At 46.9% G+C, this 18,074-nt stretch overlaps 1 protein-coding gene across 4 annotated transcripts in view; it reads right to left on the minus strand.

Annotated features, from left to right (window-relative positions):
* EFCAB11 (EF-hand calcium binding domain 11) overlaps positions 1–18,074 on the minus strand; it is a 241,040-nt gene that overhangs the window by 38,237 nt on the left and 184,729 nt on the right. Inside the window, exon 7 of one of the 4 annotated variants that reach the window (XM_043472754.1) lies at positions 4,721–4,787. The exons of the other annotated variants lie outside the window; for them this stretch is intronic. Within the exon in view, the coding sequence (XP_043328689.1) occupies positions 4,736–4,787 (52 nt within the window). The 3' untranslated portion in view covers positions 4,721–4,735. Of the gene's footprint in view, positions 1–4,720; positions 4,788–18,074 lie in introns of those variants that run through there. 4 annotated transcript variants of the gene reach the window in all.

Below are 18,074 nucleotides of genomic sequence, written 5' to 3' on the forward strand. Positions count from 1 at the left end.
AGAGGAGATTAGGACACAGACACACAGAAAGAAGACCATGCGAAGACAGAGTGAACACAGCCATCTACAAGGCAAGGAGAGCGGTCTCAGGAGAAACTGACCCTGCTGACACCTAGCCTCCAGAACTGCGAGAGGGCAAATTTCTGTCATCTAAGCCACCTCATCTGTGGTGCTTTTTCATGGCAGCGCAACTAGACCAACACCGAGACAGCAAACTATTCCACAGAATGTACACGCTGCAGCGTGCTTCCCTCATGGCTCAGCGGGTGGAGAATCCGCCTGCAATGCAGGAGACCTGGGTTCAATCCCTGGGTTGGGAAGATCCCCTGGAGAAGGGAAAGGCTACACACTCCAGAGTTCTGGCCTGGAGAATTCCATGGACAGAGGGGCCTGGTGGGCTACAGTCCATGGGGTCACAAAGAGTTGGACACGACTGAGCGACTTCCACTTTCACAGTGTTTTTCGCCATTCCCCTAATGGTGGACATTTAGATGGAAACAGCACAGATACGTATCCTTGACCATGGCTTCTGTGCATACATGTAGGAGTAGCTCTAGGGTGATGCCTAGAAATGAAACCGCTGGGTTAAACGAGAGGCACATTTTTAAACTTTCAAGATGCTGCCAGATGGTTCTCTAAAGCATTTGTATCAGTTCATACTCTCAACAACAGTTAGTTCCCCCACATCCTAGCCAACATTTAATATCCTCAGACTGAAAAATTTGTGCCAAAATGATTGACAAAAAAAAATGTACTGCCTTAATTACCTTCCCTAATTATATATGCTCTGGAGAAGAAAATGGCAACCCACTCCAGTATTCTTGCCTGGGAAATTCCATGGACAGAGGAGCCTGGTGGGCTACAGTCCATGGGGTCGCAAGGAGTCAGACACAACTTAGTAACTAAACAACAAGAACCATTTTATATGAAATTGACTATCTTTTCATACACTGCCCTTTCTTATTTCTTCTACGAATTCGCAGTGTGTATCCTTTGTCTGTTTTCACTTTAAATTGTATGTCTTCTTTTACCTGACTTGTGGGAACTATATACATCTGAGATAACAATCCTCTGTCTGCTAGCTCTTTTGTAAATCCTTCTCCCAGGCTACCATTTGTCTTTTAATCTTGCTCATGGCGTTATTTTGACAAAAGTTTTCTAATTAGGTGTAATCAGATGTATCTCTATTTATGTCTTTTTTGGTGTCACCTTAAAAAAAAAATCCTTTCCTCTTCCCAATTCATAATTTATTTTCTCACAATTCTGGCATTTTCTTACATTTTTTCCTAATAGTCCTAGAACATTTTTTGCCATGTTTAGATCTTCAGTACATCTTTAATTTATTTCTGTGATGGGGATAGGTAGGGCTTTCTAATTATTACCTCTGTGAGAGTCAACTGTCTCAACACCATCTATTGAAATAGCAAATACTTACTCTAAAAAAAACCTCAGTAAAGCACCCACAGACTGTCTCATTTTAAGTAGTGTAATTTCCTGCTAACTCCTCCAACATGTATTAGGAGGAAAATGTGCCCGAGGTGAGTAAATAAGCTGACCTAAATGGGTATTTGGATATGAGCCAAGCAAATGCTAGACGTTGTCTGCCAATAAAAAAAAAAAAAAAAAAAAAAGGGTTTTGATGTTGGAAGAGGTGATGTCAAGCCCTTCTTCCTGATGGTCACTGGATAGCGGGGCCAGGTGTCTCTCCAGGACCGTTTTGAGTGTGTAATGCTTCAACCATCAGTGGCGTTTAGGAGGCTTATCTTTCCACTGTCCCTGGCCAGGGGACGTGTCTCCTGCCCCCCAGAGCAGTGACCCCTTCCTCTGGAAGGATATGCGGAAGTCGGCTGAAGTCTCTGGAGATGGGAGAATCTATGCTTGTGCAGAGGCTGATTTTTTGACTGAATTCCCCCCTTTTTTGAAGAGCTGCATGTAGGAGCCACTCAAGATGATAATTTCTTTTTAAAGCCCCAAAGGAAAAAAAAGACACTAAGTAAAACCAGAAGAAAACATGCCTGTGCTATTCTGCTCAAGGAAAGAAACACTGATGAGAACTTTTGCGGGGAGTAATTTGAATAGAAATTTATACTTTACCTTAATTATCTGAATAATTGACACCAGCGGTTTTCAGATATTTCTTAGCTACAAAAAAACTTTGTTCAAACTAGACCTTTCTCAGAAGACCAACATGTAGAATCGATGAAAATAAAGCAAGCTTGTTTAAAATGGGAATCCCCACTGAGGGTCTTTGAGGGGGGCTTGGTGGGACCCTCAGGGCTCTTTAGAGTACACTGAAAATCCTCCTTTAAAGTCAAGGTATTGGAGAATTAGAGATCTGTTATAATTCTCTTCTTCACTTGCATCACGTAGTAATTCTCCTTCCTCTCTGAGATTCACAGCGCTGTGCGTCTGTTCATTCTGTAAACACTCCTTGAGCACACCTACTGTTTTCCAGGCCCTAGGACAGGCAGCCAAGGGGAAGAGGTGACGGGGAGGGGGTGAGGTCTGAGCCTGATTGCGAAGCATGAGGAGGGAACCACTGAAGGTCGGGGAGGGCGTCCCAGCCTCCGGAGACTGCAGGGGAAAGCTGGGGGAAGCAGGCTGTGGGACCACAGCGTGGGGGCGGCAGTGGGGGCGGCCTGGGGAGACGCACGCAGCATCTGTTGGTGGTGGCAGGTGCTGAAACTGGAGAGGAAGGGAGGAGTGAGCTGCTGCGTGCCTGGGGGACCTTTCTAAGTTTGGACTTGGAAAGCCACGAGGAAGAGATTGAAGGGTCTTAAGCAGGAGATTGACACAGTCATGTTTGTGCTTTGGAAGGATCCCTCTGGCCCAAGCAAGCATTCAAAGAGGATGTGATTAGGGCAGGGAGGCTGGCTAGGAGATTGTCGCAGACATCCAGGGAATGATGGGCTGACCTGAAACCAAGCCACAGAGATGAAGCCAGAGAGGGCTAAGACAGAACGTGCGGGATGGTGTTCAGAGGAGGAAGACAGAGGGGTCTGGAGGATCCTGGGAGTCTGGGTTTGTATAACCAAATGGGGGTGGGTAATCAGTGCCATTTAACATGGCAAGAAAGATGGGAGAAAGGGCTGGAGGTAATCGGTGATGAGTTTCAATGGGGGCAGGTTTTCGTTTGAAGTACCTGCGAGGTGTCAAACTGGACAGGCCCGGTAGGTAGTCAGATATCTGGTTCTGGATCTTGGGGGAGAGATCTTGGATGGAGGGGATGATCTGGGAGCCAGCCTAAGTGTGATGATAATGGTGGGTCAAAAAGGTAGCTAAAGTTTTTGACAGATTGGACACAATGCAGAGAGGAGTCCCGAGAAGGCAGGGCAAGGGGACCCCAGGAAGCAGACTGAGCCAGCTCAGTAGAGCGGAAGAGAGTCAGGGAGGGTGGTGATCAAAGAAACAAGCGGGAGAGTCCTGGGGTGAAGGGGTCATGGGAGGTTCAGATGCTGGCTGGGAAGAAGGAAGGACTGTGATGATGAAGAAAGTACGGGCTAACCCGGGTCGAGGATTATCTAACTGCACGATAGAATCACCTGGGGGATCTTTCTAAAATAATAAATCCTGCATTATAGACTTCATTGGTTTAATGTGGGGCCTGGGCCAGAATATGTTTTTAAATCTCCCCAAGACAGCCTAGCGTGTGGCCACAGTTGGGGACCCCTATTTCAGTTATGCCCTGTTTGGGCCACAGGGAATTGAAGCAGGCTCCCCTGGGAGAGGTCAGACGGCTCTCACATTGACCCGCGTTGCTGGGTCACGCTGGAGTGGTGAGTAGGAGAAACGGAGTCCAGTCAACAAAATGCATCTATGCGGACCCGGGTCTTTTTGGGAGAGACAGGTCCTGAAACTGGGGGAACACCAAAGATGGGTCCTCCATTGCTGGTGAAGGGAATTTCTTTGGGCTTTCCGAGAATGTAAGAGATGTGTCCCCCAGTTCAGGCCAAATTTATACCCACCAAATGTCTTTCTGGTGAATAATTAAGCTTCACTTGGTAATTTAAAAGTTTCACATAGTTTTTTAAATTTGAAAGGAATATATATATATATATGAAGGCACAGTTTTCCTCCTCAAATCATCTCCACCCACAACCACACCCCAAAGCCAACCGCTGGGTCATTTCTCTTTATGTGTCTTCTGGTGGTTATCCCATAACTGTAAATGATATGCTTACATCTGTCTTTCATAACTTATCAACACTGTACATTACTTATCAGTAACAGAAGAGGAACATTTACTTACTCTACTTCTATGTCTTTTCCCTGCCAAAGTTTGGTGCTCTCTGTATTATTTTTAATTCTTCTTTGGGTTCCTTTTATAAGAGTATATTTTAAATTCTATTTCTTGTTCCATGGACTTGACACAAAATTTCTTACCTCCACACAGTGTGAGATGAAGATATCAGCTCCCTGCTTTCCTCTTTCACCTTCTGTCAGTTTGATCTGTGCATTTCCATTGTTCTGACTGACAGCATTACACTCTGTTCTGTAACCATAAGTCCTCTCTTCTTGGTCTGTAGGTTAATTCTGAGTTGAAAACCAAAAAACTGCACTTACATTATTTCAAGCAGGTAGATGTCATTCCCTGGAGAGCCAAGGACTGTGACAGCACCTGTTTCTTTCTTGGGTCCAGTGTCACGGCTCTCGGGGGACTCAGGGGGAGTGTTCCCAGCAGCAGGCTGATGCTCTTTTATCACAGTCTACCCATGACTCGAAATCATGGTTCACTTTAGTTTTCCTCCTTTGGGACCATGATTCTCTTGTACCTTTTGGAGGTTTTCCTGAAAGTGAAAAAGTCGCTCAGTCATGTCCAACTCTGCAACCCTGTGGACCATACAGTCCATGGCATTCTCCAGGCCAGAATACTGAAGTGGGGAGTCTTTCCCTTCTCCAGAGAATCTTCCCGACCCAGGAATTGAACCGGGCTCTCCTGCATTGCAGGCAGATTCTTTACAACTGAGCTATCAGGGAAGTCCTAGACTTCTCTTTTTTCTTATTGAAAGAAGAAACATATTCTGTCTTCACCATGTCACAAACATTTCTGCGTCCTACTTATTCCATCTCTGTAAGAAGACAAATTGAAGGCATTCAATTTGTCTATTTGTCTCTTTACAGAGATTTCTTAGAGTCCAGTTACTTCCTGTTTCAATTTAAACCTGGGAAAAGGGATGTTAGCGATAAAGAATACACACATTTTGATCACTACAAAAGGCCAATCTCATTGTAAACAAATCAGTTTGCTGTGTATTCATTAGTATTGTCTGAATTTAGTTAGCATGACCTTGTCACAGAGATGCTAATTGATTATGGACCCATAAAAAAAATTCAGGTTCTGAGCCTCAGAGATTAAGTATCCGATCCTGAAGGTGGTCACTCAGACACCCCTCAGTCTCACCACAATCAGCCAAATCCCCGCAGGGCGCTTGCAGTGGATACTGCGCTGTGCCGCCAATACACCCGAAAGGACTAAGGCTTCCCGTCTCTCACCTCAATTCCAGACATCTCTGAAGAGTCATCCACCTTCAGAGTTCACCTGGGACAGACAGAGGCCTCTTCTGCAGCTGACTTGAACTTCACTTCCTTTTTTTGCCCAATCTTTCTTTCATTTTCTGACGGGTCCTGTTCCCACAAGCATTTCCCAAGAAATATTCTGTCCTGAGGCCTGTTTTCTGAGGAACTGTATCTACAATCCTACTTTTCCCTCATACATAAACAAACAACATAAGCGAATAATAATACAGAACGAAGCTTCGCCTTCCTCCGAGACAGGAAGAGGGCCGGTGAGGTGCGGAAGATGACCACAGGGCTTGGAGGGGCGGAGGCGGCGGACGCGGAACGACGGCTGGGAATCTGGTTGAGGAGGAGAACGCTCTATTTGTAACCGCAGTTTTCCTATGTCTGTACCAGAGGCCATGACAGGAGAGGCGTGGGGTGGGAGACGGGGAGGGGTGTGGTCCTGACCTCCTCCCCAATGAGGACGCCTGTCTCCATGCAGCCAGCGCCCTCGATCGAGAAAGCGGTCTCTCCCTTTGCCGTGCCCGCCGCCTCCGCAGACCCAGCCCAGGCCCTCCTCTGCTGACAGAGAGCCGGTCCTTGGACGGAGGAGACGCGCACACACGCTGTGGTGTCTGACTTCCGGTTCCGTGTCACTTCCTGCCGGAACCAACTGCCTCACCGCTCCAGCTCCCATGAAACTCTCAAAGTGCCCTTGCACTTGACATGCTTATCAGCTTCCCACCAACGATGAGGGTGGGCAAAAGCCTTTTCCTCCTCACAAAGACAGATTTGGTGAAAATGAAATTCTCAGGGAACATATACATATATATATATATATATATATATTTTTTTTTTTTTTTTCCACTCAGAATGAGAACTTTCCCAAGGGAAAATGTGCAGCCTTGTAGCTTAGATAACCAGCTTTGAGAAGGGGCGGGAGCTCCTAGCTCAGAGACTACACACCGCAGTCTGTCCCCCCACTTTTTGCCAGTTGGGCAACTCGGGTCAGTGACTTACTAACTCTAACCCTCAGTCTCCATGTCTGTAAAATTGTCCTAAGAACAGCACCTACCGAACAGAGCTTGGAAAACTTTTATGAAAAATTGAGGGAGACAACTGTGAAGACTTGCTGGCACCCTGCCCAGCATGTGGTGAGCACTAAGGAAATGTTACCTGTGATTTTTGAATTTTATTCCTTTCTAATATTTTCTTTTTTGAATTTATTTTTTAATTGGAGGAAAATCGCTTTACAATGCTGTGTTGGTCTCTTCCACGTCACAACAGAAATCAGTCATAATCACACATGTATCACCTCCCTCTTGAGCCTTCCTCCCCTTCCCCCTCAACCCCCGGGGCCATCACAGCGCACCGCGCTAGGCTCCCTGGTATCAGTGAACTGGCCCTGTTTCAGTTGCTAAAATGCTACTGCTTGGGCCTTTGTGAGCAGCAGCTGTCTGGAGTCAGCTTTCTGTTTTATTCTCAAGTGTTGTTCTACTTCCCCTTAAGGTTTCCGGCTCTGGAGGTCCCCATAAGCCTTAAACCGGAGGAGGTATCACGTGGGAATCAAAATCCAGTCTGTTTCTCTTTGGCGAACACTTGCACTGCCCCATGCAGATGCCTGCCTACTCCATGTGGCAGATTCGTCTTTCGGAATCGTCGACTCAGAGGCTGACCTATCAGGCCACCCCACATCCCCGGAGTGACGTCCCGTCTCGGGTGTAAGGTGAAGGCTGGCCGGGGGAGAAGTTGTCCTCTGGGGACGAGGGTGCACTCTGCTCCTACCTGCCCTTTTTTCCTACCTGTGGATTTCTTTCTGTCATCTTATTTTCTCTCTGTCATTTTTGCTTTTTTCTTCTACAGGATTGTGGGTTCTTTTTACATATGAAATAAATAACATATGATTAATCTAAACACAGAAAAGCAAAGAAGTGGGAGGAAATGTAATCCCACAACCTTAGGTGTGTGTTCTTCTAAAGCACCTAGACATGCACACAGTTTTTGTCTCCATGAAAATAAAGTCATATAGGTTCTCCATCAGGGTGATTTTTGTCCCTCTCTCAGGGGACATTTGGCACCCTCTGGAGATATTTTGGGTTTCCTTGGTGGCTCTGTGGTAAAGAATCTGCTTGCCAATGCAGGAGATGTGGGTTCAATCTCTGGGTTGAGAAGATCCCCTGGAGAAGGAGATGACAACCCACTTCAGCATTCATGGACAGAGGAGACTGGTGGGCTACAGTCCGTGGAATCTCAAAAGAACTGGACAGGATTTAGTGACTAAACAATAAGAACAGAGATATTTTAGTTGTTAGAACTGGAGCAGGTGGTGTTGCTGGCATCTCGAGACAGTGGCCAGGGGCGCTGTTGGACCTCCCACAGAGCACGGGACAGCCCCACAACCAGCCGTCCAGCCTCAGCAATCAAGAGGGCCAAGTTAGGAAACTCTGGTCCAGACCAGGCTTTAGCAGATCATAGCCCCTGCTGAGTATCTGCCTGTTTTTATAAATAAATTTTTATTGGAACACAGTGATGCCCATCTGTTTACATGTTGTCTCGGGCTGCTTTAGCTTTGCCAGGGCAGCTGAGTAGTTGTCACAGGGACTGTGTGGCCCACAAAGCCTAAAACAGATGTGAACCACACATGAAAGTTTAAGTTTTTCTAGTATCCACAGTTTTTAAAAATTACCCAATAGCAAGAGAAGCAACCCATCTAAAAGAAATGGGCTAAGGATAGGAACAGACTTTTTTCTAAAGAAGGCATGAAAATGGCCAGTGGGTTTGTGAAAATATTCGTAACCCTAATCATCAGGGAAATGTAAACCAAAACCACAATGACGTATCATCTCACACCTGTTAGGAGAGCTAAAATGAAAAAGAGAAAAGGTAAGTGATCCTGATGTAGAGAAAAGGAAACCCCCCTGCCCTGGTGATGGGCATGAAATCGGTGCAGTCACTATGGAAAATGGAGAAGGAAATGGCAACCCACTTCAGTTTTCTTGCCTGGAGAATTCCATGGACAGAGGAGCCTGGTGGGCTACAGACCATGGAGTTGCAAAGAGTTGGACACGACTGAGCAACTAACGCTCTCACTTTCACTATGGAGAACAGCATGAGGGTTCCTCAAAGATTAAAAACAGAACTACCATGCGAGCAGCAATCCCTCCTCTAGCAATCACTGGTGGATCATGCGACCTGGACACTGAAATCATTGTTACCGCGAGGAGAGGTCTGTGCTCTCGTGTTCACTGCCGCATTATTCACGATTACCAAAAATATGGAAACAACCTAAATATCCATTGAGAGATGAATGAAGAAATTGTAGTGTATAAAGTCAATGGAATATCATCCAGCCTGAAAAAACAAGATCTTGCCATTAGCAACAACATGAATGTACCTGGAAGACATTTTGCTAAGTGAAATAATACAGATCTGAAAAGAAAATTACTGACATTGACAATCTCATTGACATGTGGAATCTAAGAGAAGTTAAGTACACAGAAACAGGGAATAGAATGGTGGTTACCAGGGTCAGGGAGGTGGAGGAAATTGGGAAATGTCGCTGAGATGGTACAAAGTTGCATCAAAGAGCATACATAAATGTTTAAGTCTCTGAAAGACATTGTGTAGTAATAATACCTCCCTTACCAGGTCGTTATGAGGATTAAGTGAGCTAGTCCATGTAAACCAGTTTTGTTAATTCAAGTAAGGTTAATAAGACTTGCCTGGCACTTAAAGGCACCCTATGAATGTCATCTGTTAGTAGTAGTAGTATTACATCTGAATCCATCTCCAGCACTGTTATATCAATTTAAGCATACTGTTAAATGTCTACAAATACCTATGCATATGCAAAAGTGGCCTCCTGCTATCGCTGGCTTAGTCTGACTGTAATTCATTAGTTTTCTTAGACTTAGTTTTCCTTGGTAGATTTGTCACAGCCTCAGTCTATGGCCATATTTATGTGCTGTGTGCTAAGTCACTTCAGTCATGTCTGACTCTCTGTGACCCCATGGACTGCAGCCCACCAGGCTCCTCTGTCCATGGGATTCTCCAGGCAACTATAATGGAGTGGATTACCATGCCCTCCTCCAGGGGATCTTCCCAACCCAGGGATTGAACCTGTGTCTCTTATGTCTCCTGCATTGGCAGGCAGGTTCTTTACCACTAGCGCCGCCTGGGAAGCCCAATCCATATATAGTATATATATATATATAGTTGAGCTTATTTTTCACTGAAATGCTTAGGACAATAAATGATCATTTGTATCAGTTAGCTTTCACTTGGTTGTTTCATTGTAACAAACAGCACAATAGTCTCAGGGGTTTACAAATATATATTTCTCACTATCCTCCCTATCATCGTGAGAACCTGGGCTGCAGGCGCAGCACCTACTGGGACCATGGCTTTCCCAGGCAGACAGAAAGGGACGCGTGATCAAGAGGAGGGGTGGAGCCTCCCGTAACCTCTGCCCTCACCTGGCACCCGGTCTCCTGTCCACATCTCATTTTGCTCAAATCACGGCACCAAGCCTGGTATCAAGGGGTGGGGAAGTACGCTCCAAACACAAGAGACATGGCAAGCCACACGGCAGCGGGTGGCGACGGGAAGGGGGAGCAAATGATTGAGAACAATACTAAAATCTACCGCATCCGTCAGATCAATCCAGCTAAGTTAGACTAGTTATGTGGTTTCACCTACCTGCGTTCAGAGACCCTTCTACAGGACTCACTGCGGTCCTTACAGGAGCATCACAGCTCCTGCCCCCTGAGAGGACAGATGGCAGATGCTGAGCTGCTCTCAGGACAGACTGATCGGGAGAGACTACGCTTAAAGCAGACATGGCCGCACCTCCACTCCCTGCATGAAGGTACAATCAATGAAAAAACTTTGCACCTAAAGAAATCATTCATCATCAAACAGCTAGGAAATGATAAATCCCTGGATGCTCTTGCAGCCATCAAGGAGATGAAAGGGACCTCAATGTTTTAGGAAAGATGGTATGACAGCCTCCTTAGAACAGGAGGAAGTGGGGTTCAAATGCTAGCTGCATCCCCTAGGTGATCAATTTTGTTGTGCAGTTGGTAAGTCATGCCCACCTCTCTGGCCCCTGGGACTGCAGCACACCAGGCTCCTTGTCCTCCACTATCTCCTGGAGTTTGCTCAAATTCATGTCCATTGAGTTAGTGATGCCATCCAACCATCTCATCCTCTGCAGTCCCCTTCTTCTTCTGTGTGATCAATAGTTGTTATCATCGTCATCACCATCATCACCACCACCACTGCCACCGCCCGGCCAGCTGCCATGCTTCAGAACCAGCCACTGGCGCCCTGGTTGCTCAAAGGGCTGTCTCCATCACAGAGAACGGACCCATGACTGGAAGAAATGGGCCACAGGCTCTGGCTGCCAGATCAACTGGAAAACCACTAAGCTACTTGCAACTGCATAAAAGTGTATTTGTAAAATCCAACACGAGTTTAGGAATTAATAAACGTGTAGTAAATTACAAGCCTATCCCATTCAAATGTGAAAGAAAGCACTCTAGGAACACGAAAATCACAAAGGAGAAATGCCTGTTTCCTGCAGTAAGTCACTTCAGGTTTGAATCACTTATTATATAACAAGCCTTTCTGGACTGATTAAGGGAACTGCCAATTACACTCACCAACCTTTCTTCAGCTTATGGAGGGGCACGTTCCTTCTTGTTTTACCTGGGAGAGCCTGGCTGCAGACTCGTGTCCTGACCACCAGACTCTCCCGCTCATTGTCAGCCTCTGGAAGGATCCAGGGCGCAAAGGGGAATACTCTCATCCCAAACCAACAGCAGAGGGAAGAAAAGCAACGGGATCCTTTCCATCCCACGGGGCCACCAGGCCTGCCTGAGCCTTTGAAAACAGTTAGGAATGAAAGTCCAGTATTTTCTCCTTCATCCATTTTTAAAATCTCAATCTTTCAAGGCCCAGTTCAAACCCCACCTCTGCTGTGAAGCGTTTCAGAACTACCCCAGGTGAGCGTCCTCTGAGCCCCAGCTGCTATTTCCTGACTTTACCTGCCTCTTCGGCACTGTCTCCACTCCTGGTCATGTTGGCTGACTTCCCGAGTAGCCTGGAGCAGGTAGTGACTACAGATTCATCCCAGTCTCCTTCTGGGGTTCAAAGCAATGACTTCCGAGTGAGCCCGTGATCCCAGGACGACCACTCAGCATCTGCTCTGCGTAATTAAAAATGCATCTTGGAAGAGAGGAGCTCCTGTCTTCTCCTGGGTTGGGAGCTATAACGAGATCTTAAATCTGGAATTTTTGAGCCCCATCTTCTCTGGGTTTCCACAGAACGCCCAGACTGAGAGATGGAGAGCTCCAAGGACATGGTTTGAACCACATGTAGATGCAGCTACGCCTGAAATTCTTACCCCAGAGTTTCCAATCATGTGAGCAAATAGGTTCCTTTCTCTGCGTCAGGCAATCTGAGTTGGCTCTTGTCATGGTCACTCAGACCTCCTGAAGAAAAAGGATGTTTAGGGACCTGCCTGCTGGCCCAGTGGCTAAGAATGCACCTGCCAAGGCAGGGGACACAAGTCCGATCCCTGGTGAGGATGGATTGATTGTTCTTCATTACTATACTTCCTTTGACTAAAATCAGAGCTTCTGTGGGCTCCTGAGTGGCACTGTGCTTGGTGGGGTCAGCCTGGGCCTGCTTCTCCCCCTGGACCCTGATAACAGGTGCACCTGCCTCCCACAGTCGCCTTCTTTGTAAGCAGAACAGAAACTCGGGAAGCAGGGACTTGCTTCTTTCAAGACCCACCTGAGTTCAGGGGAGGAGCCCCAAGCATGTGAGGCTGCCGTGGACGGGAGCTGAGTGAAACTGGGGGTACGGGGCAGGGGGAGCCTGCTTTAGTCCACGAGCTGGACCAGCAGAAATGCTGGTCGTGATGTGGGGAATTTTCTGGGCAAAAGATGAGTGTGAAATAGAACTCCCTTTTAAAAACACATCAAAGTAAACAAGTGTGTCTCAAGGTGAAACTGTAGACTTGTGTTTTCTATGTATTTTCCATTAGACGGTGAATAATCGGATATAAATCATTGGGTGCAATCACATGGCCCAATCTCTGGTCCCCTTTGGCGCCCAGGGACGGCTGTTTCTGATTAGCAGGAAGCCCACTGCCCCGCCGAACAACGGGCTCCTCTCTGCCTGCCGAGGACAGGAAATTAAGCTATCAGGCGTCTTGCCTATTTTCCTCATGCTATCCTCAAGCTGGAAATCCATCAAATATGAAAGGCAGAAATAAAAATTGGGGCCAAATAGGAGCAAGTCGGAGACGCAATTTTATTCCACATGTCTCTCAGTTTGTCCACAAATGTTCGGCATTTACTTTGGAATTAAAACCCCTGTTCTACAGCAGATATTTTATAGACTGGCACTACTCTGGGTGGTAAGAAGTTTGTGTCAAAGCACCGACTGTTTCCTTTAGCGACAACTCTGCTTTTATCTATGAAAATATCAGGAAATCATTTTGAGTCAAACAACCAAAATAAAGGCAGCAGAGTTTGAAATAAATGTTAGGAAAATTGTGTAACACATTATATCAACACCCTTGGCACTGTCAAAAAGCAAGATTTCTGAATCTAGTGAGTAGCTGAAGAAGAAAATTCAATTCCATTTTTTTCACTTTGCCAATTGTATAGCACTTCATTTAAAACAGAATCTCTAAAGAATCAGTTCAAATTAGCTGTACAGTTTTCCCTCAAAGAATCTGCTTTAAAATAAATTGAATTGGAGCATGTGACATAATAAGTGAGCATAAAATTCATGCTAACTAGTCTGATGGAAAAACTTCTCACAATAAGGAAACAAATAATCTCACATGACTGAGCTAAAAATAGTCTTTAGATTGTCAGTTTCAAAATTGAACAAAAATAGGGAGAGTTGTTATAATAATGATATGGCACATTTCCTCCTAATGAAATGCCCTTGAATTTTGTAATAAATTACATAAAGAGAATCCTCTGGGCAAAGAGAAAATACTAGACATGAGTTGCTTTCATAAATAGAGTGACAGCAACATAAATACCTTCCATACGGCCCGCGCAGTCTGGGCTGGGGGCCTCGTTGCTGGAGCCGGGCTGAGCGAGGGTGGACGGCAGTTAGGGTGAGGATGGTCCTTCCCAGTCTACCGCCCAGTTTAGGAAACTGCTTTGCTGCTCTCATCACTTTGTTTTGACCAGGTGTAGGGGGTATAAATATCTATTTGAAATCTTTTCATAAAGTTTATTAGGACTCTCAGGCTTCCCAGGTGTCACTAGTGGTAAAGAAATGAAAGAGAAACGTGTTCGATCCCTAGGTTGGGAAGACACCCTGGAGAAGGGCATAGCAACCCACTCCAGTATTCTTGGCCTGGAGAATCCCATGGACAGAGGAGCCTGGCGGGCTACAGTCCATGGGGTTGCAAAGAGTCGGACACAACTGAAGTGACTTAGCAGGACTCTCAGTCCCCCTGAGGACAGGGATAATAGCTTAGGTGGCTTGGTAACCACCTGTACCTGTCACAGCATCTGACCCATAGTAGGAATCCCCTTATGTTTGAGGGGCATAAGAATACATACACCAATGAATCAATTGTTTAAATCAGATTAAACTTATTTTTTAATTATACCTTTTTAAAGAAATTTCACAGCTAAATTGGAAAATGTGCGGTCAGTTTCATTAAGAAGTAGATAGTTGGGTTGTATTGATTTTTTTTCTATTGAAATTAAGAAACAAATACTTAGGTTTATCATTGAAGAAGGCTTGATGGAGATTCCTGTTTTAAGTTTTATTTTTTCGTTTATCTTGTAGTTAGTTTGGAGTGTTGGGTTAGTTTCTGGTGGACAAAAGTGAATCAGCTACACGCGGCAGTTTGCGGCTGCTCATCCCAGACTCCCAGTCCGCCCTCCGTGTCCCTCCTGGGCAGCCACAGATCTCCTCTATGCCTGCGAGTCCGTTTCCGTGTCAAAGATAAGTTCATTTGTGGCATGTCAAACTCCACATGTGAGAGGTCATATGGTATCCGCCTTTCTCTTTCTGACCGGCTTCACTTGGTATGGTCATCTCTAGGTCCACTAGGTTGCTGCCAAGGGCCTCATTTCATTCTCTTTTATGGCCATTGTGAACACATGCAACATCTTTATCCAGTCATCAGTGGACCTCCGGGTTTTTCCATGTCTTGGCTGTGGAGAACATTGCTGCTGCGTACATTGGGGTGCACAGATCCTTCCAAATTACAGTTTTGTCTGGATATATCCCCGGGAATGGGGTGGCTGGCTCATCCGGTAGCTTCATTTTCAGGTTTCTGAGGAGCCGCCACACTATTCTCCATAGTGGCTGCACCAGCGCACATTCCCACCAACAGTGACGGAGGGCTCTCTTCTCCGCGTCCTCTCCAGCATTTGTCAGTTGCAGGTTTTTAATGATGGCTGTTCTGACCGCTGTGAGGTGGTGGCTGCGGCTGCTCAGACGCTCAGTCGTGTCTGACTCTTTGTGACCCCACGGACTGCGGCACGCCCGGCTTCCCTGGCCTCCTCCATCTCCCGGGGCTTGTTCAAACTCGTGTCCATTGAGTTGGTGATGCCATCCAACCATCTCATCCTCTGCCGTCCCCTCCTCCTCTCGCCTTCAATCTTTCCCAGCATCATGGTCTTTCACAATGAGTTGGCTCCTTGGTGTGAGGTGGTATCTCATTATGGATTTGATATGCATTTTTCCAATAACTAGCAGTGCTGAGCATCTTTTCATATGCCTATGTACCATCTATAGGTCTTCTTTGGAGAAATGTCTATTTAGGTCTTAGTGGAGATTCTTTAAGGCCCTGCCTGAAAGTAACCATACAGGAGAAGTTTATCTTGGTAGAACCCAATATCTTGGAATTCAGCTATGTCTTGAAGTATGGGCCAGCCCCTCTTTCCACAATTCCCATTTGGGTTTCCTTGTCTTCCCACTGGGCTCACTCAATTTAGCTTGATTTCCTGTTGCCTCACCCGTCCCCCCATTCTTCAGTTCATCCACGCATCAGTCTATCCATCTATCTCATCATCTGTCCATCAAACACTTACGGATACAGGTATGAACAGTAACAAGAGCCAACATTCACTGAGTGCTTAATCTATGTCAAGCACTGTAACTAATACTGTCTGCTAATTAACTCATTTAATCGTCCAACATTTCTCTGAAAAATGTACCATTGTAATCCACACAAAGCAACTGAGGCACAGCGAGATGCAACACCCTGTCCAAGACCATACCACGAGGAAGGGGGGAGTTAGGAGTGGAACCCAGAGGGTCTGGCTCTAGAACCACCAGCCTGCATATGGTCTTGGCCCTTAACAAGCTTTACATTCCAGGGGCAGAAACAGAATTTAAACACATAATCATGTGATTTTAACTGTAACAACTTCTTTGAAGAAAAACTACAGGCGCTGCAAGAGTATGTTAACAAGGATATGCAGTCTACAGTGAGGAATTCAGGAAGGCCTCGCTGCTGAGGAGGTGGACCCTTGGGTTGAACCGTGAAGGGTGGGGGGTGACGCATAAATGGGAAAGACGTTCTAGTCAGAGTAGCATGTGCACGGGAAAGCATCTGTGTTGAGGAAGAAAAAATTAGCCAAGGGGCCTTTGGTATCTACTGACGTCAGTTCAGTTCAGTCGCTCAGTTGTGTCCGACTCTTTGCGACCCCATGGACTGCAGCACGCCAGGTCTTCCTGTCCATCACCAACTCCCGGAGCTTGCTCAGACTCACGCCCATCAGTCGGTGATGGCATCCAACCGTCTCGTCCTCTGTCAGTATGATCCGAAGTCTGCTCTAGCACGAGCTTCTTCCGCTGTTCTCCATCCCGCTGACTCGCCCCTCAACCACCCAGTCACAGAAGTCAGTGCCCAGGAGACAGCCTCATCATCTTCTCCCTCACCCAGCGCCCAGCATGTCCACTCCTGCCATCCCGCGCTGCCCAATTTAACTCACTGTCTCCACCAGTCTATCAAGTCCACTGGTTTCTTTCTGATCCCAGCCTGCCTCCTGAATCCAGACCACTTTCACTTCTTGCTTGGATGCCTGCACCTTCTATCCAGCACTCTTCCAGGCTCCACTCCAGGACTCCTCCCATCTGTCCTCCACACGACAGCTGGGGTCCTCAGCAAAAAACCTCTGGCGGCCTCCCACCGCTCTCGGGAAAGAGACAGAACTCCCTGCCCTGGCTGAGCGGGCGTGGGGCCTGGCCGCCCGCTGTGATGTCAGCGCCCTGCTGGTCCCCTCTCCCTGCCGCGCCTCCCCCTCTTCTGGGAGCTCCCTTCCCCTCCACTCTGCCGAGTTAGCTCTTAGTCTGCTGGCTCAGTTGGTAAAGAATCTGCCTGCAATGCAGGAAACCCCGGTTCAATTCCTGGGTTGGGAAGATCCACTGGAGAAGGGATAGCCTACCCCCCCTGATTCTGTCAGTTTCACAGTCATCCTTTAGGTGTCCATTTAACCCTCAGCAAGCCCATCCTGTGACCCAGCTTGGGTATCTGACCTCATTAACATCTCTGTCTGAACAAGATACCTCTCTGTAATGACTGAACTGTGTCCCCCAAATTCATACACCCAAGCTCTAACTCCCAGTACTCGGAATGTGACTGTGTTTGGAGACAGGGCCTTTAAAGGACCCAATCAAGTCACAGTGAGGTTGTCAGGGTGGGCCCGATCCAGTGTGACTGGTGCCCTTGTGAGAGGAGGAAATGCAGACATGCACACGCATAGGGGAGAGGCCCCGTGAGGGCTCCCTGAGAAGGCTGCTGTCAGCATGCCACGAAGAGAGGCCTCAGATGGAACCAAATCTGCTGAAACCCTGATCTTGAACTTGCAGCATCCACAACTGTGAGGAAACACATTCATTCCTGTTGTTTAAGTCACCCAGTTTGCAGTCATTTGTTACGGCAGCCTGAGCAGATTAATACATTCTCTTCCATAGAAACTGTCATAGCTAAAGTTAGTTGCCACAATTAGTTGCAAATTAACTTTCGTTATTTGACTGCTGTCTCCCTAATAAGAATGCAAGCTCTGGGAGGACAGGAACCGGGTCTGGGACTGCCCACCGTGGAGCCGCCAGAGCCCAGCACAGTGTCCGGCATGGGGTAGGTGCTTAGTAACTACTTGGTGCATGAGTGGGTGAAAGGACAAGGGAAAACATCTGAGTGGGGGGACTTCCCTGCTGGTGCAGGGGTTCAGAATCTGCCTCGCAGTGCTGGGGATGGGGGTTTGATCCCTGCTCGGGGAACTAAGATCCCACATGCCACAGAGGAACAAGCCCGTGTGTCAGAACTGCCGAGCCCACGTGCCTGGAGCCCACGCACCGCAACTAGAGTGTCCATGTGCAAGAGAGCCTGCACACCGCAACAGGGACTCCATGCAGCCACGTAAATAAATATCTTAAAAAATGTCTGAGTGAGTGGATGAAGTCACAGAGAACCAATGGTAATTACACAATGGTTTCATCTTTGGGAAGATTCGCTTTGGGCCTGGGTTGCCTCTAGAAGCAAGGGCACCTTGTACTGGCTAATCTGAGCATTAACAGGC

Source organism: Cervus canadensis, chromosome 6, assembly GCF_019320065.1.
Source record: "Cervus canadensis isolate Bull #8, Minnesota chromosome 6, ASM1932006v1, whole genome shotgun sequence".
Lineage (NCBI taxonomy): Eukaryota > Metazoa > Chordata > Mammalia > Artiodactyla > Cervidae > Cervus > Cervus canadensis.